The 27295-nt window shown below is 42.0% G+C and overlaps 1 protein-coding gene across 2 annotated transcripts in view; it reads left to right on the top strand.

Moving 5' to 3' along the window:
• Positions 1–12755: 12755 nt before the first annotated feature.
• The window catches only part of DAP3 (death associated protein 3), a gene marked incomplete at its 3' end in the record, with an annotated part of 32342 nt that continues 17802 nt past the window's right edge, over positions 12756–27295 (top strand). The window contains exons 1-2 of one of the 2 annotated variants that reach the window (XM_084243205.1): positions 12756–12869; positions 24231–24282. In XM_084243205.1, the coding sequence (XP_084099331.1) occupies positions 24241–24282 (42 nt within the window). In that variant the 5' untranslated portion in view covers positions 12756–12869; positions 24231–24240. Of the gene's footprint in view, positions 12870–13006; positions 13076–24230; positions 24283–27295 lie in introns of those variants that run through there. The other variant, XM_084243206.1, reaches the window with a different exon arrangement.

Here is a 27295-nt window from a genome sequence, read left to right as displayed (position 1 = left end):
CCCCGCTGGGGAACTGACCCACATGACCCAGCAGCTCTTTCCTGTCTTATCTGCTGCTCCCCCTCATTAGAGTATTTCAGTGTTATCTACCTGTTCTGCTCCTCACCCTGTCTCTGGTGAATCCACTCACCCCCCCCAATCTGGCCTACACCCCATTTTTAAAAGATTTATTATTTACTTATGCATACAAGAACTGGGGTACAGGCCAGAGGCGCAGGGATGTGTGTGTGTGAGGATTCACCAGAGACAGAGTGGAGAGCAGAAGAGACAGATCCACTGAAATACACTGCTAAGGGGAGCAGCGAGCAAGATAGGAGAGGGCTGCTGAGCCATGTGGGTCAGCTCCCTGGCCCAACTCAGGGAGGGCTCTCTTGGTGGCAGCTCTGAGACTTAATCCACAGACCACTACAGAGGTCCCCAAAATGTTATTATTTCACTCCAATAGTAATTTCACTTTTGAGACTCCATCACAGAAAAATAAAACAGCATGTCTTGAGGGGGCCACAAAAAGAATGCAATATCATACATACACATAATTAAGAGCTCTATCTGCTAATTTTAAGTAAAAAGCAAGCAAGATCTCTTAGTTGTAAAGAGGAGGAAAAACCCATATATATTGGTATGCATTCAGAAATAAGTATGGATGACTACATATTAATTGACAGTACTCGTTACTTTAGAGAGAAAAATTTGTAAGTAAAATATATATATACACACACACACACACAAACACACTCTTTGTATTAGTTTTATAATTTTTAAAAAATCAATGAAAAGATTTTTTAAAGATTTGAGCAACCTCAGCTATACTTCATAAAAATCCTGAATCATGGGGGGGGAACACTAAAATTTACATAGCCATCATATGCATATACCACTCAAAGTCTTGTTTTGATCATGTCTACATGAAACTGAGAAGTTAACCAATTAGCTTCAGGATTTACTTTCTAACCCCATTACTCTTATACTGACAAGTTATCTTAAGACATTCCTCTCCTATGTAGGGGAACCAAGTAAGGGATCAGGAAAAACTTTTTTAATAAATTAAAAAATAAAATTAACGGGCAACTATAAATCAGAGACACTCTGCAGGAGATTGCAAGAGAAAAGGATCAAAACAGGAAGAGAAGAGCAAAAGGGACCAGGGTGATAGTATACGGGTGAACTGATAGTAGGGATTATACATGTACTACACCTGAGAGAAGTAAACATATATTGTACAAAAAGGAAGAATGATGTAACATATATATAAAATTTTTAAAAATAGGGCCTCCCTGGTGGTGCAAGGGGTTAAGTCTCAGCACTATGAAACTACTGGCAGCCACAGCAGCACAAGTTCAACCCCCGGTCAAGGAGCTAACCCACATGGCACAGCAGACCTCACCTGTGTCACCCACTGCTCCCCTCAGCAGTGTGTTTCAGTAGATCCGCCTGTTCTGCTCCCTACTCTGTCTCTGGTGAATCCTGTCACTCCCATGCACCTTTAACCTACACTCCAACTCTTGTATGCATGAATAAATAAAATAAATCTTTTAAAAAAAATTTTTTTAAATAATAAAATAAGATGCCTCCCTGATGGCACAAGGGGTTAAGCACAGCACTATAAAGCTATCCACAGGCTCTGCAGCACCATGACGAGTTTGATCCCCAAACAGCCAGGGAGCAACCCACATGGTGCAGCAGACCTCTCCTGTCTCTCCTGCTGCTCCCCTCAGTGGTGCATTTCAGTCAGTCTACCTGTTCTGTTCCCCACTCTGTCTCTGGTGAATCCTCTCAATGCCCCCCCACGCCTCTGGCCTGTACCCCAGTTCTTGTATGCATAAATAAATCTTTTTTAAAAATAAAATAAATTTTAAAAAATTCCTCTTTGTTTCCACTCAATATACCACCACCTACTGTACACCTACTTTTTAAAAATGTTATTCTATTTTATTGTGGTGAGAGATCTATCCTCTTAAAAAATACCTAAGTATACAAAGCAATATTGTTGACTGAGGCATAATGTTATAAACAGATCTGTAGATCTTATTTATGTTGCTTTGGTGAAGTTTTACCTTCATGACTGTTCATATTTCTCTCCCAATTCCCAACTACATACTTCTGCAAACTAGATCATCATTCTTTTTTTTTTTAAGTAAAAAAAGTGACAAATTGGACTTTATCAAAAATAAGAATTCTGTTCATCATAAGATACCAAGAGAGTAAAAGGCAAGTCACACATGGATGATGATTCTTGCAATACATATATCTGAGAATCACATTCAGAGTATACATTAAGAGCAGGTACTTCATAAAAGAAAATGTCCAAATGTCCAACAAACATAAAAAAAGATACTTAACCTCAACAGTAATCAAGGAAATGCACAGCAATACCACAATGATTAGCCACCAGAATGGCTAAAACTAAAAAGAATGACAATGAAATATTGGTGACGTAAAACAAATGGAATACCCATATACTGATGGTTTTAAAGTCAAACAATCAACATGAAAAACTGACAATATTTACTAGATATAACAATATGCTCATCCCACGACCCTGCAATTCCAATCCTAAGTATATGCCAAAGAGTGCCTATTGCTTACCAAAATGAGTGCCTATTGTTTACCAAAAGAGGGGAAGTGACCAGGTAAGGCTTCATAGCATTACCTTGAACTTTGTCTGAGGAAGGGTAGGTGTTTTGAAGCAGTCAGTCATTAGTAGGAACCATGTTTGGGAATAACAGTTCCAAACAGCTAGAGTATAAGTAAAGGTAAAAAGGCCCAATGAGACACAAAACTGAAGTAGTAGGCAGATCTTGAAGAGAGTGCTAAAACATCAGTTCTGTCAAGAAACATGGTCAGGCCTGAATTCATAAATTGCCTTCAGAAAGGTGTATGCAGGTAAAGCCAGAGAGGCAGGGAGTCAATCAGGGTGAGGAACAGAGAGATGATTACCAATTTGCTACTATCCAATTTTGGAAAACAACTACTTTTCTTATAGCCAGTTGCCCCTTCTAATAACTTTGATAGGTTGTATTAACTGATGAGTCTCCAGAAATCATTCCACTGAAAAAAAGTGAGGAGAAAACAAAATGCAGAGATGAAAGCAGTTCAGCAAAGATTTACTTAAACCACCATTATACTCTCATGTGTTTATTTCCATGTTTTAGAGCAGTCTCTGTTGGTAAAGAATTCAACTGTCATTCCGTAACATTCATAATTAAGATGCTAATGAAATAAAAGACACTGGCCTACAGTCACAGGTGCCCATGAACCCCCGAAAAATTATGTATCAAAAATTTTATTTGGGGCCTCCCCTGGTGTCGCAGCGGTTGAGTGCTGGGCTGCGAAGCTGCCCACAGCCTCTGCAGCGCCAGTTCGATCCCCGGCCACCCAGAGAGGGTCCCACATGGTGTGCAAACCTCTCCTGCCACCCGCTGCTCCCCTCAGCAGTGTACTTCGTCTGTCTGCCTGCTGTTCCCCACTCTGGCTCTGGTGAATTCTCTCACCCTCCCGGGCTTCTGATTGTACCCAGTGCTTGCATAAATAAATAAATAAATCTTTAAACAAATAAAATGCTGGTTTATTTAAAAAAAAATTTTATTCGTATATGTGCATTTTGGGAGAACGGATACAAAAGTTTCACTAAAGTCTCAATGGGGCCTATGACTGCTATAACTACCATTGCCACCACAAAAGAGTTGTGACCCTGTTTTTAGAGAAGCTTCTAAGGTAAGGTACAGGATGGATACCTATGAAACTAGGAGGTAGTCATTTTTAAACTCTCTAGCTCCAAGGCCTCCCCTGGCAGCGCAGCGGTTGAGCGCTGGGCTGCGAGGCTGCCCACAGCCTCTAACAGCGCCGGTTCGTTTCCCGGCTGTACAAAATAAATAAATAAATAAAATAAACCCTCTAAGTCTCAGTGAATAGTTTCCAGATTTTTGTGGAAGAAATTCATTTAGAAATATTTGTAGAGAGTTATCTGAATCCCAAATTTATTACTATCTTAAACAGCTTCGTTCTACTTAAGACAACAACCTCTTGGAAGAGAACTGGATGTCTAATACACACTACTAATAATTCTAACTGGGGAAAAAGAAACTGTACAAGATAGGGACCCTCAATTCTCTGGTGATTTCTAGAAAATAACAACAAGAAGTCAGATAAACCCTGGGGAATATGTTGTTACTAGAAATGTTTCCCTTCAATGTTTTGAAATTATTTTCTCTTCCTGGACCGACACAGTCCAAAACTACTGGTCGTTTAGGCACAGCGCCAATTCAACAGATGTGCCCTACATTTTCCTAATGGTAGAGGTGGAATGGCAAGTGTGAAGTCCTGTACTCAAGCAAAAGAGTATTTATTTCAGGCATCAGCTAAGATATTGGATAGGTTCTTTTTAAAAAAGATTTGCTCATTTATGCATACAAGAACTGGGGTACAGGCTGGGGGGCAGGGGTGAGAGGATTCACCAGAGACAGAGTGGGGAGCAGAAAGGCAGACTGACTGAAATACACTGCTGAGAGGAGCAGCGGGCGAGACAGGAGAGGACTGCTGTGCCATGTGGGTAAGCTCCCTGGTGGGAGATCGAACTCATGCTGCAGTGGTTGCAGATAGCTTCACAGTTTGCTTCTTAACCCCTTGCGCCACCAGGGAGGCCCAGATCTGACAGGTTTTTGAATCAACAATTAATAACTTGTATGCTGTCACTAACTTTATCATGTCCTATTTCCATTCCATAGATTCTTGCCCACACCTAGAAAATATGTCCCAAAGTACACAATAAGAAAACTTTAGTATTTACATGTATTCTAGGATTTTTATATTTATTAAGTATACAGATAAAAATACCATCTTCTTCAAAGGAAGGTTTAACACTGCCCAGTAAACTAAATAAAAAATTAGGAAGCATCTTGATCTCATTTTACTCTGTAACTTTTCTTTTTAAAGATTTATTTATTTATTTTATACAAGAACTGGGGTACAGGCCAGATGCGTGAGAGGGTAAGCGGATTCACCAGAGACAGAGCGGGGAACAGAACAGGCAGACTGACGAAACACTGCTGAGGGGAGCAGCGGGCGCGACAGGAGAGGTCTGCCGCACCATGTGGGACCCTCGCAGCGCTGCAGAGGCTGCGGACAGCTTTACAGCACAGGCACTCAACTGCATGCGCCACCAGGGGAGGCCCTACTCTGTTAAGTTTTCAAAGCCAAAATGGTTACCACATTAATGGGTAAGGAGTTTCATGTCTTTTGACACCTCACTCATAAACATGTATTTAGTTGTATTACCCTATGTGGTTATTCACAATGGATATCTAGAAAGCTAAGTCTAGCCATTTTATCAGCATACTCAAGTAGAAATAAGCACTGTGGTTCTTAATTTCAGACAATGAAATGTAACATGTTTGTTAACAAGATGTTCCTCAAACTAGATGTACAACTCTGAGAGAGAAAAAAAAAGTCTTCTTTCCCCAACACCTAACCACAGAAAAGGGACTAGAGTAAGCATTGTAGTAATTTTATTTGGCTGGAAGAATAAACAAAGAAATACTTGCTAACCTGTATTAAACCCTGATCTTATGGTCTACATATGAAGGTTTTTCCTCTTTAAACACACACACAGTTAAATTTCTAATTCAGGGCCTCCCTGGTGGCGCAGCAGGTCAAGGGCAGCGCTGTGAAGCTGTCCGCAGCCTCTGCAGTGCGGGTTCAATTCCAGGCCGGCCAGGGAGATTCCCTCATGGCACAGCAGACCTCTCCTGTCTCGCCCACTGCTCCCCTCAGCAGTGTATTTCACTCAGGCTACCTGTTCTGTTCCCTGCTCTGCTTCTGGTGAATCCTCTCACCCTCCTGCACTTCTGGACTGTACCCCAGTTCTTGCATAAAAATAAATAAATCTTTTAAAAAAAAATCTCTAATTCATTGCGGTTTCAAGATGACTGTTCTTTTCTTTACTGATATGCTTCTGCATCTAAACTCTAACTTGCCAACCTGTGTTATCATTTAGCTTGACAGAATCTCAATTTACTTGGGATTTATATCTTCCAATGATCTTTGAAGACACTGATATTCATATTATATATAATAATCAGTTCACTTTAACTATTATGTATGACTGAGTCACTCCCCCATTTTCTCAAATGTCAAAATTAATAGTTTCTCCTTTCAAAGATAATCTTTTTTAAAGTCTCCACATTCAGCCCTATGTTAGTCTTGTTATGTTAGTAAATATTTAAACCCTGGAGTTTTCATTATTACCAGTGAATTTAAGAAAACTTATTAAAAGGTGTGCCTCCGTCACATTCCAAATGATATCATTTACACTAGGAAGCCCTGATATAGCTACTTTATAATCTATGCACTTCTTATAGCGCAAATAAAACTGATTTGGTATCAAGTATGGAAAAGGCAAAACAAAATGTCAAACAATAAGATTTAGCCAAAGATTCATGGGGCTACAACATAAGACATAACAAAAGAGGGCCTCCCTGGTGGCGCAAGGGGTTACGATGCAGCACTATGAAGCTATCCGAAGCCACTGCAGCACGAGTTCCATCCCAGGCCAGCGAGGTGACCACAAGGCACAGCAGACCTCTCCTCTCTAGCCCACTGCTCTCCTCAGCAGTGTATTTCAGTACATCTGCCTGTTCTGCTCCCCAATATGTCTCTGGTGAATCCTCTCAGTCCCCACACCTCTGACCTGCACCCCAGCTCTTGTAAGCATAAACAATCTTTAATAAAAAAGATAGGGCCTCCCTGGTGGCACAAGGGGTTAAGCACCACACTTACGAAGCAGTCCACAGCCTCGGCAGCACGAATTTGATCCCTGGCCGGCCAGGGAGCAACCCACATGGCACAGCAGACATCTCCTGACTCGCCCGCTGCTCCCCTCTGCAGTGTATTTCAGTCAGTCTGCCTGTTCTTATCCCCGCTCTGTCTCTGGTGGGTCCTCTCGCCCCCCGCATCTCTGGCCTGTACCCCAGCTCTTGTATGTATAAATAAATAAATCTTTAAAAGAAAAAAAAAGATAAAACAAAAGATAAGTTTACCAGACTTTCACTAATGATGGAATTCACATTCATTAATCTATAACTGTCAGCTTTTTGTGGAAAGGAAGGATGCATATCTAAATGCTATTTTACTAGCAACCACTCATATCTTTCTATTGATTCATCTTAATAACCCAATAAAAATTCAATTCAACTTAATAAAAAATAGGAATATTTGCTTTCTTTTTCTGCAATATCAACAGCCATGCTCTATAACACAGTTCATATTTAAAAATTTAAGCAATATACTGAATTTTCCAATGCCCACAGTGAGAATTTCAAAATGCAAACCAATGTGCACTTCATTCTCTTTCAACTCTAAGGTGACTTTAGAACTTCAGCTCCTATTCATTATCACCAGTATCATCTCTGTGGTGATTGGATCCACTCAGAAAATCAAGAGGAACTAGAAAATGTTTTTAGTATCCTGTCACTATAACTAAAACAAAAAACAAAAAAAACTATGAGACTCATAACTTGTAGATTTCAAAAAAGTTGATAAGCTTTTCTGGCAAACAGAAACGGCATTTCAATGCAAACATCTAAAAACAGTGATGTTAATTTAACCTGTTCCTATCATTTCTTCTCATTTTGCAGAGGGAATCGGAATCCCTATTGATAGGCAATAAGGATCAGAAGTAGTGTAAGTTTAGTTTCAACTACTGTCAACCTTAAGAAGTTATATAGGGCCTCCCCTGGTGGCGCAGGCGGTTGAGCACAGCACTGTGAAGCAGTCTGCAGCCTCTACAGCACCGGTTTGATCCCAGCGGGCCAGCGAGGGTCCCACATGGCGAGGCAGACCTCTCCTATCTCGCCCGCTGCTCCCCTCAGCAGTGTGTTTCGGTCCATCTGCCAGTTCTGTTCCCCGCTCTGTCCTGGTGAGTCCTCTCACCCTCTCGTGCATCTGGCCTGTACCCCAGTTCTTGTATAAATAAATAAATCCTTTTAAAAAAAGAAAAAAAAAGTTATATAAACCTAACTATGGAGAAATGAGTCCCTATTTAAGAGTACAAACAACATATAAATAGAAGTATTTATGGATGAAATAATAAAATGTCTGGGAGATTTGCTTCAACATTATAGTAAAGGGGGGAGGATGGGGAGAGGCCCATAGATGATTAAAGTGTGATAAATAGATGTTGAAAATTGTTGAGGCTGGATGTTGAGTACATAAGGACCTCATTATACTATTCTTCTCATGTTTGCAATTTCCAAATTTAAAAGCTGGACAAAATCAAATAGAAAAAAGTATACGATCCTGGCATCAACTTGCATGTCTGAGAGTAAATGACTAAGAACTATGAAGGGTCTTCAGGTTAAGTTTCAGCACTACTACCATTAAGGCCGGAGTTCAAACCCCCACCAGGTAGCTAACCCACATATGGCACAGCAGACCTCTCCTGTCTCGCCCGCTGCCGGCCAGGTGAAGTAATCCGGTGAAATACACCGCTGCTTAGGAGTCTATTTCAGTTGACCTGTCTGCTCTGCTTCCCATTCTGTGGTGAATCCTCTCACCCCCTACACCTTTTGCCTACTCCCCAGTTCTACAAAATGAGCATTTAAAAAAAATAAAAACTATGAATAGCAAAAACAAGCAATGTTAAAATTGTATGGATTTTTCAAACATGAAAAAGTTAGATGTTTAATGTAGTAAATACAACTCTGAAGTAGCAATAAGGTTATCAGTTAAGTTTCTGGCATCACTTAAAGTCATAATTTATTAATTATATTGTCAACATCATATGGCCATTAATATCCCTAATGAGTCACTAAAAAAGTGATTTCTAGAACATGAAATGTAAGATAGAAAGCTATTAACTAAGATGACAAATCTTAAGTATGAAAATCTAACCTCTCCATAAAAATAATATAAACAAAAAGCATTACAATTTAAATAAAAATTATTTTTTTAAAAGATACCACTTTGGCTCAAAAACAAAAGTTAGTTTCACTTTTTTCTCAATGACAACTACGTTTTCATGTTTTTGGAGATATCTCATGTTTTTGGAGAAGCTACCACCAATCAGCTCTTTCAGGACATTTCAGCAAGGTTGTATGCTACCTTTAAGAGATTCAGAACAACACACTAACTCAAATAGAAGAATGACATTACTTAGCTGAAGACCTAGCACCTACACACATAGTAAAACTTCTCCACTGTGTACCAGCAGTTCATTTTAGGCAGGATTCAATGTAGCAATTCTTTATTCATAAGGCAGGAAAGAGAAGACTTAAAACCTCAAGTGGTACTGCTAATACTGTAAAGACAATGCCTAGGGGCCTCCCTGGTGGCAAAAGGGGTTAAGACGCAACACTATGAAGCTATCCTCAGACACTGCAGCACGAGTTCGATCCCAGGCCAGGGAGGTGACCCAAATGGCACAGCAGACCTCTCCTGACTCACCCACTGCTCCCCTCAGCAGTTTATTTCAGCCAATCTGCCTGTTCTGCTCCCCACTCTGTCTCTGGTACGTCCTCTCACAGCCCACACCTATGGTCTGTACCCCAGTTCTTACATGCATACATAAATCTTTAAAAACAAAAAAAAAGACAATGCCTAGCCAGATACAAGTAAGTTATTTTCCATATTTTAGAATACAAGCCAATAACAGAACATGAAAATCACTTCCTATTCTTGATCCTCAAAGACCCTAAACTTTTTGTAATTATTACAAAAATTTTTTTAAATTGTGAAGTATTTCACACATACAACTACACACTATATACAACTACACACACAAGGTATATACATATATGACATGTTATGAAGGAAAGAAACTTACTACCCAATATAAAAAAAAAAATACCGAATATACCACTCTTCCCAAATTTACATGACAATCACACTGAAGCCATGACAACAGCAAATCATTTTCCTTAAGATCTTTCCATTATCATACTGAATCCTGTCATCTGTCCTATTAAAACATCTTTCTGAGTTTCATGTTCTTTTTAAAAGGCAGTAATTATTTTTAATTTTCAGTACTAGATTCATAAGGAGTTTGTCAAATAGTTACTGGATTGTACCCCAGAAGTATTTTCCAGATGCACATATATCCCAAAAGGACCTTAAGAACTTTTTATTATATAGGCCTCCCCTGGTGGTGCAGCGGTTGAGCACTGGGCTGCAAGGCTGCCTGCAGCCTCTGCAGTGCTGGTTCATTCCCCAGCTGCCAGTGAGGGTCCCACAAAAAAAAAAAAAAGAGAGAGAGAACTTTTTATTGTAGAAATGTATCCAAACAAGATAAGAATGTAACCAATGTTTGCCTCCTTTCAAACCCATAGCTCTTTCATCTAAAAACATGACATGAAAGCAACACAAAAGTCTGAGTTACAAAGTTGCATGTAAAAAAGAGTTACACTTACTTAGTCCTAGACTAAGTAGTGGCAAAAAGTCTCTGCAAACAATTCATAAAAACTTAACTTCTAAGAATATCCTGTTTTGTTCCTCCTCTTTTTGAATTACCCCACCATCATACAACTCATTGCTTTAATTGGATTAGATTTTCTTTTAAGGACAAAGGCCATATATTTTCATTTTCGCATTCCCTTCCTAGGATTAACTCAATAATGTTTGTTGTAACTAAGATAAACTCCAGGAAACGATCTTCAAAACATCTCAGTTCCAGTGCAAAACTGAAAAGAGATGAGTTTGAGAACAAAAAGATAATGATAAAGAATAAAGTTACACATATCTGTGCTATATCATTCTCTTATCACCTCACCCAAATTCATTGTACTGACACTGATGAAATAATCTGCAAAAAATAAAAAACATGGATCTTAAAGTGCTCCTTAATGTCAGCATGCTTAAATACTGTCAGAGACGCATCTTAAACTCATAGCAACATTTCCACACCAAAACAAAATGATTAACAGAAAAAGGCTTTCAAATGAGACCTGAATATAAATTGGCTCTACCTCACTGCAATTTAAGTTCCTGAAATTGTATGCATAATTTGTGTGACTGTGCTTATGCTCATTTTCTACAGTGAGGGTCTTTCATTACTCTCAGAAGGATAAGTGACCCCAAAACACCTAAGTACCACTAATCCACCATATCAAAAACATTCTCTTTTCCAGAGAAACACAGTTAAGTTGGCTTAGTTCAAGTAGTCTCTCCTTAAACTCACAGAAGGAATCCTTACTACAAATTTAGACTTTCGAAGAATTCCTTCAGTCCAGCCAAAAAGTTCTAATATCCACAGGCACATATATCAGCTATTTCCAGATGCCAAAAACAGTTAACTCATAAATGCCAAAAGAAATGCAAAAGGTGGCACACTCTAACACAAACTGGCCACCCTATTTGATACTTAAATACACTTGTATCCTGTCATATTAGAATGTGTAGAGAACATAAATTCCATCCAAAGGGAACAGACTTTTTAGGAAGATTTTCTAGTTTCAATTCCACATTGACTTGCCTTTTTCCCTCTACTTGATACACTACTGTCAAAACAAGTACCCTCATAGGAACCCAAGGTGTCTCGACAGGGTCACCTTGATTATTCTCACCCCAATGTGGGACCAGTTACTGAATAGTAATTCCATAAATATTTGTCAGAGGAATGAAAGATCCTTTTTCGTGTATATTGAAAATTAAGCCGTTAAGCCCTACACAGCAGCTCCAATACAAGTTATGATAGACATGCGCCCCTCAAACAAACTGAAGTGTTAGAAATGCTCTGTTTCCTCCATTAAGAAAGATAATGTAGTCGTGGATACCCACTTCAGACTGGCTAATCTGGCAAGGACAACCTCCTCTGCACATATACCTGTTTGACAAAAATCTCTACCAATTACAATCCAACTACTCCCATCTTTTCAATAAACTCAGTTTTGTCTGACAAAGACGCACTGAGGTACCATGGTATGGTGTGGACAGATAATAACTATATTTGAGTTACAGACCCCTTTGTCACCAATTTAACATGTGACCTTGGAAAAATTCTCTTTTGATGCCTGAATTTTCTATTTGGTAAAATGGGAGAAAGCATCCATCCTACCAATTTCAAGACTTAGAATCACAAAGAAATTGAAAAAGAATTGTGAAAAATATAAAACGCTTTATTCGATCATAAAGCGTTAATAGAAAGTCAACAAAATGGCCATCCATTCCGTATACTCTCACAGTAATTGTCCTGTTTAAGATGTTCTGGGTCTTCACATTTATACGAGTCACTCTACACAGAAAAACTATTCTTAAGACCACAGCTGGTTCTGACAAGTTTCTCCTGCCTCCACACCTATATGCTATATTGTCTAAACTACTGCCATGACTGCTGTTTCCCAACAAATGAGCGCTTCCAATCCCTAAAAGACACATATAACAACCAGCAGGGTACACAAGTTTTATTTTAAAATAAGGTAACTTTTCAGTGGGACTCCATTACACGCACACAAAAGCAAGCAAACTCTTTCGGAACACTTTTCCGTCCTTGCATACACACACAAACACAGCCGCTATACACCAACAGACCATCTGCCTTTCTAGATCAAAAACATGTCTTTCCCTGTACAAACTAACCAGGAACATTTATTAAACTTACAACACTGAGATCATCCTGTCGTTCCCACATACTGTTGAGCACGTCGGGCGCACCACAGACCTCCTTAGACACGTAAACTGCCCTCAGGAAATCACCCCTCCTGCCACTCCTGTCGCTCCACCACACACAAGCTGGACTACGGGGATGCTCCCACAACACACAAACTAACCTGTCAGGGGCACAGTCGACTCCGCCTCCACTCGCTCACTTTCCCGCCCCCTCCCCCAGCGAGGAGCCCGCCTGTCAGGGACACCCCTTCACCTCCGCCAGAAGGGACTTCCCGGTCCAGCGCAGGATCTCCCCTTCCCTCCTCGCCCCTCCCCCATCCTTACCGCCGCGCTCCCGGAGGTCCAGGTCCGGGAGGTGACAGTGGCTCCCAGGAAGCTAAGGACGGGGCCGCTGAGGGAGTACTTAGGCCCTAAGGCCTCCCCAGGCAGTTCTACTCACCGTGTCAGAGGCCGAGGCCGAGAGAGATGAGAGTGCAGGGAAGTGGGGAAGAGGGGGCGGCCGCCACCAGGCTCCTCCGCTCCCTTGGTCCACGGCGGATCCCTCACGCTTGTCAGGAGGCAGCCAGCGGTGAGCGGACTGGCGGAAATGCGAGAGGAGAAGGGAAAGGCGTGGGGCTAAGCTGGGGAAACTGAGGGGAGGCGGGTCCCGCAACCGAGACGGGGATCGTCTCCCCCTCCGCAAAGCGAACCCAAAATGGCGGCGGGAGCGGCGGCGGCGGCAGAGCGGCGGCGGCGGCAGCTCCTCGGGAGGGAGGGAGGGAGCGAAGGGCGCCTCGTGCCCCCCCCACCTCCCACTCCTCCCTCCTCACGTTCCCCCCTCCGTCCTCCCCCTTCGCCCGACTGGGGCGGCGCAGCGCGCACGCCCGCCCGCACGCGCCAGAGTGTATCTGGGCTCGCGGCGCCCAGCTCCCACCAACCGCCGCCTTCGGCCGCCTCGCGCGCCCGCCAGCTCGTACGCTCGTGCTCAGGGGCGCCTCCTCGCGCGGCTCCCCACTTCCCCTCGGCCCCAGTCGAGCCGGCTCCGGCGCGGCCCCTCACGCGTACCTTCAGCGGCGCGAGCCCGAGACGCCTCCTCCTCCTCCTCGTCTTTCCTCCCCCCTTCCCCGCCCCCACTGCCACCAACCGCCGCCAGGGCCGCCGCCGCCGCCGCCTCCTCCGGGCCCCCCCCACATGCCCTCCGCCCCTCGCGCGTGCGCCTCCCACAATCCCCCCCGCAGGACGGATCCATTCCCGTCGGCCGCGGGAGCCGGGGAGGACGGGGCAGGCGGAGGCCGCGGAGCTCGCCGCTGCCGCTGGAGCTGCCCGAGCGGCGGACGGACATCTGGGGCTACCTACCTCCCGGGCCGCGGCGGCGCGGTGGCGCGGCTCGCCTCCCCAAGCCGCCTCCGGGCCGCCCGCAGCAGGAGCGGGAGGGCCCGGCGCCCCTCCGCTGGCGGGCGCTTGGAGGCCGCGGCGGCTGCGCGCTGAGGAGCTTCCTGCCGTCTGACCCGAGCTTGCTCCTCGGCTGCGGGGCCGGCGCGGTGGAAGCCGCCCTCGGGAGTGTCTGCGCCGCGCCGCGTCCGGAGCCTGGCTAGAGACTGTCGGCGGAGGAGGGAACGGGGGCTGCACCGGTGAAGAAAAGGAGCGGGACCCCGAACCTCCGGGAGGTAGGGAGTGAGGCCGGCGAAGCCGGCGACCCTAGGGAGCTTCCCACCTGGCTGTGTGTGCGAACCCGCGACCCGGCAAGGACCCCGCGCTGGTCGGCCGTTGGTTTTTTTTTTTTTTAAACCCAGCTTAGATTTCTCAAATTTCACGTTTATATGCCATGATGTGGTACATGTGCACTTTGACGCATTCCTCGTGGAAGGCCAATACATCTTCATCCTCATTTAAGCAGGCTAGGGTTAGGGGGTAATACATATTTCTAGTTCATTCCTGGACTCGATCGCCCATGTCCTGTGTGACCTTACCAAGAAGAAGTGCACCGGAAAATTAGTTGACTCCAAATCTGCCTTCAGGATGGGTGTGTAAAATAATGAGATAATATGTATAAAGTGGAAGTAGCTCGTAGGCACAGAGAAAGTGGAGAGTATTATCCTTCACAGTATTGTGGATGTGATAAGGTTTGTGGGTGTAATTGGTAGTTTGTGTCCTAGTCTTCCAAATTGTTAACAAAACAATGCAAAAGAAGGCCTATCAGATTTCTTCTGTGGCTGCTGATACTTGTTTCTTAAAACAGTAGCATTTACTTTCTCTTCATGATTGAATTCAAAACTCTGAACTAATAAAATCCATGGATAATCCCAAATGTATCTAATCTGGCAGTTTGGGGTTTCACCCAAAGGGTATGCAGCAGATTAAATTAGGGGAGGCATCCTCTTCAGTTATTAACTTTTAAGGATCTGAGGATACTCTGAAAAATGGTAGAAATAATTGTTTTCTAAGTCAAGCTTTAATAGACACTTCTAAATTTCCCTTTTAATATGTTTCAATGTATGGATCAGCTTTTGTTTGCTTGTTTTTGGTTATTTTTAAAGAGGCAAGAAACATTAGTTATTCACTGTATATTTGCTTTTCCTAACCACGTCCTAAGTCTCAACTCTTTCGTGCAGAGGATTTAGTTTGACATTGATATTTAATTGTGTCATGTATGTAACCGTTTTACCCTAGGACAACTTTCTTTGAGGGCAGGGGCAATGTCTAACATTATATTCTTTTATAGTCTTTTATGCAAGTCTTGGAAATACTGAAATGAATGTTAGACTCTCTTTTTTTAAAAAGATTTATTTATACATACAAGAACTGGGGTGTAGGCCAGAGGTGGGGGAGATGAGAGGATTCACCAGAAACAGAGTAGGGAGCAAAACAGACAGACTGACTGAAATACACTGCTGAGGGGAGCAGCAGGCAAGACAGGAGAGGTCTCCTGCACCATGTGGGTAGCTCCCTGGCTGGGGATCTTCAGATAGCTTAATAGTACTGAGATTTAACCCCTTGCACCACCAGGAAGGCCCCGAATGTTAGATTCTTAACATGTAAGAAGGAAAAGAGAATTAACATTTGTGGAATTTCATACCAGCAGAATGTGTTTTAAGTGCTCAATAAAATGACCACGTTGAATTAATGAGCCCTGATTTATTTGAACCAGAGAAGGTATGGAAGACAAAATAATGGTTCCTTCAAAAATGTCTGTGTCTTACCCCTGGAACCTTGTAGGATGCAGGTGGAATTAAGGCTGCTAATCAGCTAACCTTAAAATAGGGAGATTATCCTGGATTTTCTGGTAGGCCCACTGTAATTACAAGAGTTGAAAAGATGGAAGGGAGAGATCAAACAACCAGTGTCAGACTGATGCAATGTGACAGAGATTTGACCAGCTGTTGCAGACTTTGAAGAGTAAAGAGCAGCTTTTAAAAACTGGAAAAGCTGAGAAAACAGATTTTCTACTAGAGCCTCCAGAGAGAACACAACTCTGCAGACACTTGGATTTTGGACTACTAAAACACAGAACTCGAAGATGACAAGTTCGTGTTGTTTTATACCACTAAATTTGTGGTGTTTTGTTAAAGCATGAATAAGAAATTAATACAGAAAGGGAAGACATGACTACCCTCCAGAGTACTCTGCTTTGGATTGTGGTTTTGTGCTTTAATTTAAATGAGGGTGTGGTTTAACTGAAACTTTTCTTTAAGCAAAGTGATAGGCACTCAACAAAGCTGCCTAGATTTTCATTATTTCCCCAATGCTCTGCATTGAACCAAATGTTTCCAATAAGACTTGGGATTTATAACAGTCTTTTTCAACCTCAGTGCTATTAACATTTGGGTCTGGATAATTTGATATGGGATCCTCCCCTAAGCATTGCAAGATATTTCGTAGAATCTGTGACTTCTACTCACTAGATGCCAGTAGTACCACTCTCTCAAGTTGTGACAACACAAAAAAATGCCTCTAGACATTATTGGGGCTGGGGGAACGGTGTGAATTATCCCCATTGATAAGCACAGATTTGGAAAAATAATTATTGATTAGAATTACTGATTATCAGAAAAAAAGTTTCAGTAGAGAAAAATTCATGACAGACTTAAATATCCTTGTGTGTGTGTGTCGTAGAATAAGGCATTTGACAGTCTCAATCACTATTTTTTGGAGAAATATTTAATTGGTTGATTTACCATATCCAAAGACTACATGGTAGTTAAATGGGGAACTTTATTTTTTTTTTAAGATTTATCTTTTATTGGGGCCTCCCTGGTGACACAGGTGGTTGAGCGTAGTGCTGTGAAGCTGTCCACAGCCACTGCAGTGCGGTTCCATCCCCGCCAGCTGCAGAGCAACCCACATGGTGCAGCAGATCTCTCCTGTCTCACCTGCTGCTCCCCTTGGCAGTGTTTTCGGTCATCTGTCTGTTCTGCTCCCTGCTCTGTCTCTGGTGAATCCTCTCACCCCCGGCGCCTCTGGCCTATACGCCAGTTCTTGTATAAATAAAGAAATCTTTAAAAAAAAAAAAAATAGAACTGGGGTGTAGGCCAGAGGTGCTGGGGTTGAGAGGATTCACCAGAGACAGAGCGGGGAGTAGAACAGGCTGATCTACTGAAATACACTGCTGAGAGGAGCTGTGGGTGAATCAAGGGAGGTCCGGGTAAGACAGGAGAGGTCCACTCCCTGGCCAGTGGCTGGGAATAGCTTGATAGCGCTTGAGACTTTTACCCCTGCGCCACCAGGGAGGGAACTTTAAAAAAGTGTCTCAATCTAAATAGATAGTTTGATATAATTGGTTGGAGATACAGTGCAGGTATTAAAAAGTTATAAAATTATTCCCACATGCAGCCAGTATTAGGAACCACTGATTGAGGCTTTGCTACAGAATTTCTCAGGTAAAATTATATGGGATGCAATTACTTGAATGCAATCACTGAACATGTTTTTCAAATTTGTTGTTTTCACAAAAATTTTAAAGGGTATGTAGTGTTGGTGATAGACTAAGAAAAACAAAAATATCTCCATTTTTGGGCCTCCCTGGTGGCGCAGCGATTGAGCTCTGGGTTGCGAAGCTGCCCGCAGCCTCTGCGGTGCCGGTTCGAACCCCAGCTGCTCCCGGGCCTCCGGAGGAGGGTCCCACATGGCTCGCAGACCTCTCCTTCCGCATGCTGCTCCCCTCAGCAGTGTACTTCAGTCCTTCTGCCTGCTCTGCTCTCCACTCTGGCTCTGGTGAATTCTCTCACCCTCTGGCACTTCTGACTGTACCCAGTGCTTGTATGCATAAACAAACAAACAAACAAATCTTTAAAAAAAAAATCTCCATTTTTATCTTCCTCCAAAAATATTTATCACCCCCGCCAAAAAAAAAGCCCATAGGGATCTCTGATTGGATTCTATAAGAGAAAGAGGACTTTAGCAGAAAAACTGGAGAATTCCAAATAAAGACAGTAGTTTAGTTAATAGTATTGTGCCAATGTTAATTTCTTTTTTTTCCTAAAGAATTATTTTTATTTATGCATACAAGAGCTGGGATATAGGCCAGAGGTGCAGGAGGGTAAGCGAATTCACCAGAGACAGAGTGGGGAGCAGAGTAGGCAGATTGACTAAAATACACTACTGAGGGGAACAGTGGGTGAAGCAGGAAAGATCTGCACCATGTGGGTTGCTCCCTGGCCAGGGATGGAACTTGTGCTGCAGTGGCTGCTAAAGCTTCATAGTGCTGAGTTTTAACCCCTTGCACCACCAGGGAGGCCCCTAATGTTAATTTCTTAATTTTTATGATTGTACTAATATAATAACAATAGGGGAAACTAGAGAAGAGATGTAGGAAATCTCTTTACTGTTTTGTAGTTCTTCTGTTTGTCTAAATTTTTGGTAATAAACACTAAAAAAATTACAGATGGTTACCATTTGCACCTACTTGTCCATGTGACTCAAGATTTCTAATATTGTGCAAACAAAATAAAGAAATTAGTTTCATTTGATGCTGATACTACAGTGAAACAACAACTCTTTCATAATTTCTGATTTAGAATTTTATTAAAACAACCTTTAGTTCGCTCTTGGTTAACTTTATAACTAATGTTAAAAATTATGAACTTAATTAAAATTTAAAAAATTATGAATGAACTTATTAAAAATTCATTAGTAAAAGAAGCCATCAACCCACTGAAATAAGATTCAAAATTAATAAAATGAATTTTAATAATACACTTAATCTTAGCTGAGGTCAAAATCAACAAATAAAGCATTAAGGCTACCTAGAAAGAAATGGGTTATAGTCATTCCGGAATGTATGCTCTTAAGTACAATAACCATGTTTACTTCCAAGTTTCCCCATTGTTCCCCAGTATAATGGATTCCACATGTCAGAAAAATCACTGATTTTGCACCTCCTCCCATATAGGGAGAAGTCTGCTTCCACCCTTTGAATTTGGGTTGGCCTGTAATGAGCTGCAGTAGAATGTGATAGAAGACTGCTCTCTCTGAGCCAAGTTTGAGGAAATTGTAGATATTTCCTCTCTTGGACTTTTGCTGCTGTGACAAGTCCATGCCACACTGCTAGAGGATAAGAGAAAATGTGGAACGGAATCAATCAAGGCAACTGAAGCTAACTTTGAATTGCAGGCCAACCTCAGTTCATGCTGAAGCCCAATAGAAAGAACACTCTGGCCCAAAACAAAAGAATCAACCAGGGGATCCCTGGTGGCCTAGGGGTTAAATCTCAGCATTAGCAACTACTACAGCCTGCCTTTGGCAAAGCCTGAGTTCCCTCCCCAGCCATGACCCACATAGGGCACATCAGACCTCTTCTGTCCTGCCTGCTGCTCCCCTTAGCAGTGCATTTCAGTAAATCTGCCTGTTTTGCTCTGTCTCTGGTGAATCCTCTCAGCCCCCACACCTCCGGCCTACACCCCAGTTCTTATATGGAACAAAAAAAAAAAAAAGGAATGAACCAGCCTATAGCTATAGACTTGTGAGCAATAATAAATAGTATTGTTTTAAGCCACTGAGTTTTGGGGTGGTTTGATATGCAGGAACAGCTGATTGCAGGTCTTCAAAGGATGCTGTAAGGATAAAAAGCATAAAGCATGTTAATGTATATAGCACAGTGTCTGCCATCTGGTAGTAAATCAGCATGTGTTAGCTTCATTTGCAGCTGTTTTAGTAGTGCTAGATAGCAACTTTTTTTTTTAAGATTTATTTATTTATGCATACAAGAACTGGGGTGTAGGCCAGAGGTGCAGGAAGGAGGGGGGTGGCGGTGAGAGAATTCACCAGGGACAGAATGGGAAACAGAACAGAAAGATCCTCTGAAATACACTGCTGAGGGGAGCAGAGGGAGAGACGTCTGCTGCGCCATGTGAGTAGCTCCCTGGCCAGGGATCAAACTCATGCCACAATGGCTGATACAGTGGTTGACCAAAGCTTGATGGCGCTGAGACTTTAACTCCTGCACAACCAGGGAGGCCTGATAGCAACATTTTTTTTTTAATAACAGCTTTATTAAGATTCACATACCTTAAAATTCATTATCATTAAAGTATGCAATTCATTGGGTTTTTAGTATATTCTCAGAATTCTGTAACCATTACCACCATCTAATTTCAGAATATTTTTATCACACCCCCCCCCCACCCAAAAAAAAAAAGCCTATAGGTAGTTACTCTCCATTCTTCCCAGCCCCTAGCAAACCATTAATCTAATTACCTGTCTCAAAAAATTGGCCTATTGTGCCTTCCTGATGGCTCAGGGTTTAAAGTCTCAGCACTATCAAGCTATCGACACCCACTAGAGCATGAATTCAATCCATCCCCAGCCAGGGAACTACCCACATGGCACAGCAGACCTCTCCTGTCTTGCCTGCTGCTCCCCTCAGCAGTGTTTTTCAGTCAATCTGCCTGTTCTGCTCCCTACTGCCTCGAGTAAATCCTCTCACACACACAAGCCCCCGCCCCCCCCCCTTACCTCTAGCCTATACTCCAGCTCTTGTATGCATAAATAACCTAAATCTTTAAAAAAAAAAAAAATTGGCCTATTTAGTGGACAATTCATATAATTAGAATTATACTACATTTAGTCAGTTGTGACAGACTTCTTTCCCTTTGTTTTTGTTTTTTTTTAAAGATTTATTTATTGGGCCTCCCCTGGTGGTGCAGGTGGTTGAGTGCAGCACTGTGAAGCTGTCCGCAGCCTCTGCAGTGCTGGTTTGATCCCGGCCAGCCGAAAAGGGTCCCACATGGCACAACAGACCTCTCCCGCCGCTCCCGCTACTCCCCTCAGCAGTGTATTTCGTCAGTCTGCCTGTTCTGTTCCCTGCTCTGTCTCTGGTGAATCCTCTCACCTCCCGCGAATCTGGCCTCTACCCCGGTTCTTGTATAAATACATACATCAGTCTTTTAAAAAAAAAATTTATTTATTTATTTATGCATACAAGAACGGGGGTACAGGCCAGAGATACGGGAGGTGAAAGGACCCACCAGAGACAGAGTGGGGAACAGAACAGGCAGGTCTACTGAAATACACTGCTGAAGGGAGCAGCAGGCAAGTCAGGAAAGGTGTGCTGTGCCATGTGGGTAGCTCCCTGGCTGGGGATAGAACTCATGCTGCAGTGGCTGCAGACAGTTTCACAGCTTCGCAGGTTGCGTCTTAACACCTTGCGCCACCAGGGAGGTCCTCTTTCCCTTTGTTTAAGCATTCATCCATGTTGTATCACGTATCAAAATTTCCTTTGTTGTTACTGAAGTCATACAATATTGTATGACTACACCACATTTTGTTTATCCATTCATCAATTCATGAACATGTGGATTGTTTTCACATTTTTACTCTTTTGGGTAATGTTGCTGTGAGCATTCGTGCACAAATTTTTACAGTACATATGTTCTCATTTCTATTGATATCTAAGTAGAATTGCTGGGTCATTTGGTAACTCTACATTTTACCTTTTGAGAAACTGCTGATCTATTTACCAAAGTGGGTCTCCCATTTACAATCCCAGCAACAATGTATGAAGGCTCTGGTTTTTCTACATCTTTCCCAACATATGTTACTGTCTATTCTTTTGATTTTAGCTATCCTTGTGAAAGTGGTTTCACCTTGCATTTTTATTTGCATTTTCCTAATGACTAATGGTGTTGAGAATCTTTTCATGTACTTTAGGGAAATGTCTATTTGAATCCTTTGTCCATTTGAGTTAGGTTGTCTTTTTATTGTTGAGTTGTAAAGAGTGCTTTTTATATTATGGATATTAGTCCTTTATCAGATACATGATTTGCAAATATTTTCTCCCATTCTGTAGGTTGTCTTTTACTTTCTTGATGTATCCTTTGAAGCAGAAGTTTTTAATTGTGATGAAGTCCAAGTATCTATTTTTATTTTTGGTCACTTGATCTTTTGGCATCTTTAAGAAACTTGCCTAATCCAAGGTCACAAAGATTTTTATTTTTCTATTTCTCCAAATATCTCTAAACACTTATTTTTAGGAAATGAATGATAGGTATTTTGTTCAGGAGGTCACAAAGATTTAATCATGTTTTCTTCTAAGAGCATTACAGTTTTAGTACTTCCATATGACCTATTTTGAGAGGTCCAATTTTATTCTTTTACGTGTGGGCAAAAGAATACCACTAATGAAGACTGTTCTTTTCCCTATTGAATTGTATTGGCACCTGTGTTAAAAATCAACTGACTGTGATACAGAGTTTATTTCTGAGCTCTCAAAGGGTTGCTGGACCTCCCTGGTGGCTCAGGGGTTAAAGTCTCAGTGCTGTCAAGCTATCACCTGGTGGCATGGGTTCAATCCCCAGCCAGGGAACTTTGGGAGTATATTTCAGTGGTTCCACCAGTTCTGCTCCCCACTCTGTCTCTGGTGACTCTGCTCACCCCCTGCACCTCTGGCCTACACCCCACTTCTTGTATGCATAAGTGGAAAATAAATCTTTAAAAACAAATAAATGGGGCCTCCCTGGTGGCACAGGGATTAAAGACGCAGCACTGTTGTCAAGTTATAGCCAGCCACTGAGCCATGAGTTCAATCCCTAGCCAAGGAGATAACCCATATGGCGCAGCAGACCTTTCCTGTCTCACCTGCTGCTCCCCTGAGCAGTGTATTTCAGTAGATCTGCCTATTCTGTTACCCACTGTGTCTCTGGTGAATCCTCACCCCTCACACACCTCTAATCTACACCCTAGATCTTGTGTGCATAAATAAATCTTTAAAAAAATAAAATTGATAGATCAGACCTAAAGAGTGTTCATGCTATTAATAGAGAAAAGGCCTGTAGTATATGATGGTTGCTTTAAGAAACTGAAGGCATTTGTCTAGGGTAAAAAGAAGTAATGTCAGTACTTTGTCACTCATTCTTTTCTTTTTGGTACCCAAACCCTCTCCAAAAGCATTGGGAAGAGCAAAGAAGCAGGGTAGGGTGGGCCAGATACTTTGGAGTGATATTGGGGTCGTATGTAATTTTGGAAGTAGAGATGTTGAGATTGGGTGAAAAACTTCGGTTGAAAAACAGCTGATATGAAAGGTTAGAATTGGCTTGGGGGTTAGCTGGTCACAGGTGGAGGAAGACAGTGATGGAGAAGGGAGTTGAAGTAGGGAACAATTGAGAAGAATTGTTGTTCAGAAAATTTATCTGGTCAGAGATGGGCATTGAATGGTGTTGTGTACCAGGTGGAGATAGATGCTGTATGGTGTTAACATGCTAGGTGGTTGTGTTATTGGTTGCCTGGACCACCCACAAATAATTTGATTCCCCAGAGACTCAGAAGTTAGCAAGTAGTTACATATATGTCTGCTGTATTGCAGCAAAAGAATACAGAGCAAAACCAGCAAAGGGAAAAGGTACCTTGGGCAAAGTTTGGAAGAGACCAAGTGCATGCCTTCAGTAATCCTTCCCCAGTGCAATTACACAGGACAATTTGATCCTGCAGCAGCAGGTTATGATAGCTCACATGAAATGCTGCCAACCAGGGAAACTCAGTCATAGCGCCAAGGGTTTTTTTATTGGGGCTGGGCATGTAGTCATTAGTAGTACATACCTAGCATGTACAAAAAAGTTCCAGACTCCCAGAAGGAAAGCATAGATCACATGGTTTCTATACAGTTGAGGCACAGGGAACCACCCTTAATAGTTCTGGGAGTGGTTGGAGGGCTCCTGAAATCCCAAGTTCCCAGGCCCCAGCTGGGAATTGTCTGCACAGTTGTATTAGGCCACAGGCGATGGTGAGTTTGGGTGGTGTCAGACAGCCGTGGAGGCGGTATACACCAGGCAGAGTTAAGGAAAAGAGAAAAGGAGCAGGAAACGTTCTCCAAATAATGAGTTGTTTCATGTTTTTGAATTTTATGTAAATTATTTCATGCTATCTATAAGTTTTTACTCAGTATTAGTTTTTGAGAGGTTCCCATGTCACACATAGTTATAACTAAGTTTTACTACTTACTGTATGGTATTCCAATAGGTGGCCATCTTTAGCATCTCTTCTGTCAACAGACATTTGTACTTTTTGCTTTTCTGTAATTCATGCTCTACCACTATGGCTATTGTTACACAGACTTCTCAGTGTATATGTATAAACCAATTTGTAGGCATTTATGTATTATAGATGTTAATCTATTGTGCAAGTATCTTTTTCCAGTTGTGGCTTATTTTTTACTGTTTTTTTAAGAGTGCAGGGACAATGCTGAAAAGAATGACAAGGCTTATCTCCAGGGTCCATAAGGTGAGTTCTAACTGGCCTAAATGGTTTGTGCAACTTTCTTTAGATGAATTTATTATTACATGGATTTGTTATATCTAAAATCAAATGTTCTGGAGAACTTCTGCTGACTATTGCTTTAATTTGTAAGTTTACACTCAAAAGAACAATCACAATTCCATTTCTGTGTCCATACACTTCATTCCCTGTTGCCCTAGAAATCTTCAAGTAACAGGTCTCAGTAAAATAGTTTTGCTTGAGAATTGACCATGTCAAGGAGAATTAGCGTTTTTATTTTTTTAAAGATTCATTTATGCATACAAGAACTGGGGTACAGGCCAGAGGTGGGGGTATGTGAGAGGATTCACCAGAGACAGAATGGGGAGCAGAACAGGCAGACTGTCTGAAATACACTGCTGAGGGGAGCAGCAGGCGAGACAGGAGAGGTCTGCTGCATCATGTGGGTTATCTCCCTGACTGGGGATCGAACTCGTGCTGCAGTAGCTGCAGATTGCTTCATAGTGGTGGCACTTAATAATACACCAAGGAGGCCCCGAGAATTAGCGTTTTTGAAATAGATAAACTTGGTTGCAGTTATCTTTATTAACTCATTCTGTAGTTGAATTAGTAATTATTATCTCCAAAAAAATAAGTTTGCAATTTAAACCTTTAGCATTTGATAGTTGAATAAAATAATGAAAGCATATATTTTAAAAACCATTCTGTTGCTTTACTTTGTTCTGTCACTTATTTAGCAAATATTTTTCAGTGCCTTCCATATGGCAGATTCTTGGTATTCTAAGATGACTCATTTCACTAATAATGGTTAATATTTGTTTGACATTCAGTATTTTCCAGACACTGTGCTAAGTGCCTTATTTCTTTTAATCCTATGGCCACCCTGTGCAATATGTGATATATTTGTTTCAAAGATACAGAAACGGGATTAGAAAGACTAAATTGGGCCTCCCTGGTGGTGCAAGGGTTAAAGTCTCAGTGCTATCAAGCTATCCCCCACCACTGCAACATGAGTTCAATCCCTGGCCATGGAGCTATCCCACATGGCGCAACAGACCTGTCCTGTCTGGCCCCCTGTTCCCCTCAGCACTGTATTTCAGTAGATCTTCCTGTTCTGCTCCGCACTCTGTCTCTGGTGAATCCTCTTACACACACATACGCACACACACACACACACACACACACCCCATATACACACCTCTGACCTACACCTCAGTTCTTCTACACAAAAATAAGTAAATCTTTAAAAAAAAAAAAAAGAAGCCCAGACTAGGTACCAAGTCTGTACCTGATGTATGTAATTTTATGGCCTGTGATTTTAATCATTGTGCTATTGCATTGTGTGGTCCACGTTCTCTAGGACGGCAAGGTCCAATAGTAGAATCATGCAAAAATGATTATACTATGGTACTTTTACAGCACCTAGGAGGAGTTGGGATAGTAGGATCCAGAGGAAATCCTCTCAGAGCCGAATCCTGAAGGATGAGCCAGAGGGCTTAGTCACTTCCATCTGATCATTTAATTATAGACTAGATATCCTAAAAAAAGGAACCTTTCCTCCTATAAGATTCATCTTTTTTTCTAGGGGTTCATAATAAACCTGTGTTTCTAAAGTAATCCATTATTATAAAATAAAATGAAAATTTAAAAAGCTCAACAGAGAGGTGGATCCTGGCCTCAACTGATTATATTGAAAGACTGGCATTTCTTCTTCCATCATAGATAAGAAAAGCCTAAGCCCAGATTGCATAGATATCAGAAGAATTTTGTGCTTCTTGTAGGCTGGTTTAATTGGCTCATAAACGCTATTCTCTCAGGAACTGTAGAATGTTCATTCTGGAACTGTGCAAAGGCAATTGTACATATGGTTGTTTTCCCTGGAAACAGACTAGCTGGATGATTCCATATATAACACTATAAGAAGTAAGGAATCCATTTTGGGAGTGTTTAATTTGCTGCAAACAGTATTTAAAAGTCAAAGGATTCCTGTAGAAATAGCACCATCTTGTGGCCTGTAAATATCTTTCATTTTCCATTTGTCACTTTTTTTTAGAGGCATGATGCTCTCAATAGAATTGAGAAAATTGCATAAAATCCATACTAGAGTGTATTATTCAGATTGCTATGCTGGGGTAACAGCCTCTGAATTCTCATTGGCTTAACACAGTAAGTGAAACTGTTGCATTTTGTTCTTGCTGTTGGTTTCCAAATGGTTTTTAGGCAAATTGTGGGAGGGAATAGACAGAGGTTCACTATCTTTGGATGCTATCTCAGCCTGTAGAGTTTAAGATTGCTATGGCATGTAAAGAAAGAGATTGTAGCTACTCTTAACTGGCTCTGACTAGAATCAACACAAGTTATTTCCATTCACAGTTCAATAGCCATAACTAGTTCGCATGACCCAAATCTATACAAGGAAGGCTGCGAAATGTAGAGTATTTGGTATTTTATGAACATTGCTGTCTGCTATTCTCAGGCAAAGGTAAAACAACCTTATTACTTTATATTAAATATGCAAGTTCTGGTTCAGAGATTTCTGTGTGCAGTTCACTGACTTGCATGCAGTAGTACAGTTTACTTTCTAAACTAGAAACTGTACATACTCCCCGATTATACATCTCTAACAAAAGATTTTTTTTCTAGGGTACTAGTACAAAGTATTTGTGGTATGTTAGATACTCAAAGAAGGAGATACAAAGATGAATAAAATGTGATACCTTCTTTTCCAAGTGTGTGTGACCTAGGACAGGAGACAAACATTTGTGTATAACATGATATAATAAAAAAGAATATGGGCCTCCCCGGTGGCGCAGCGGTTGAGCCCTGGGTTGCGAAGCTGCCCGCAGCCTCTGCGGCGCCGGTTCAATCCCTGGCTGCTCCCCGGCCACCGGAGGAGGGTCCCGCATGGCGCGCAGACCTCTCCTGCTGCTCGCTGCTCTCCTCAGCAGTGTACTTCAGTCCTTCTGCCTGCTCTGCTCCCCGCTCTGGCTCTGGTGAATTCTCTCACCCTCCCGCGCTT

Source organism: Talpa europaea (assembly GCF_964194135.1).
Source record: "Talpa europaea genome assembly, chromosome: 9".
Lineage (NCBI taxonomy): Eukaryota > Metazoa > Chordata > Mammalia > Eulipotyphla > Talpidae > Talpa > Talpa europaea.
This window is presented reverse-complemented; position numbering and strand designations above follow the sequence as displayed.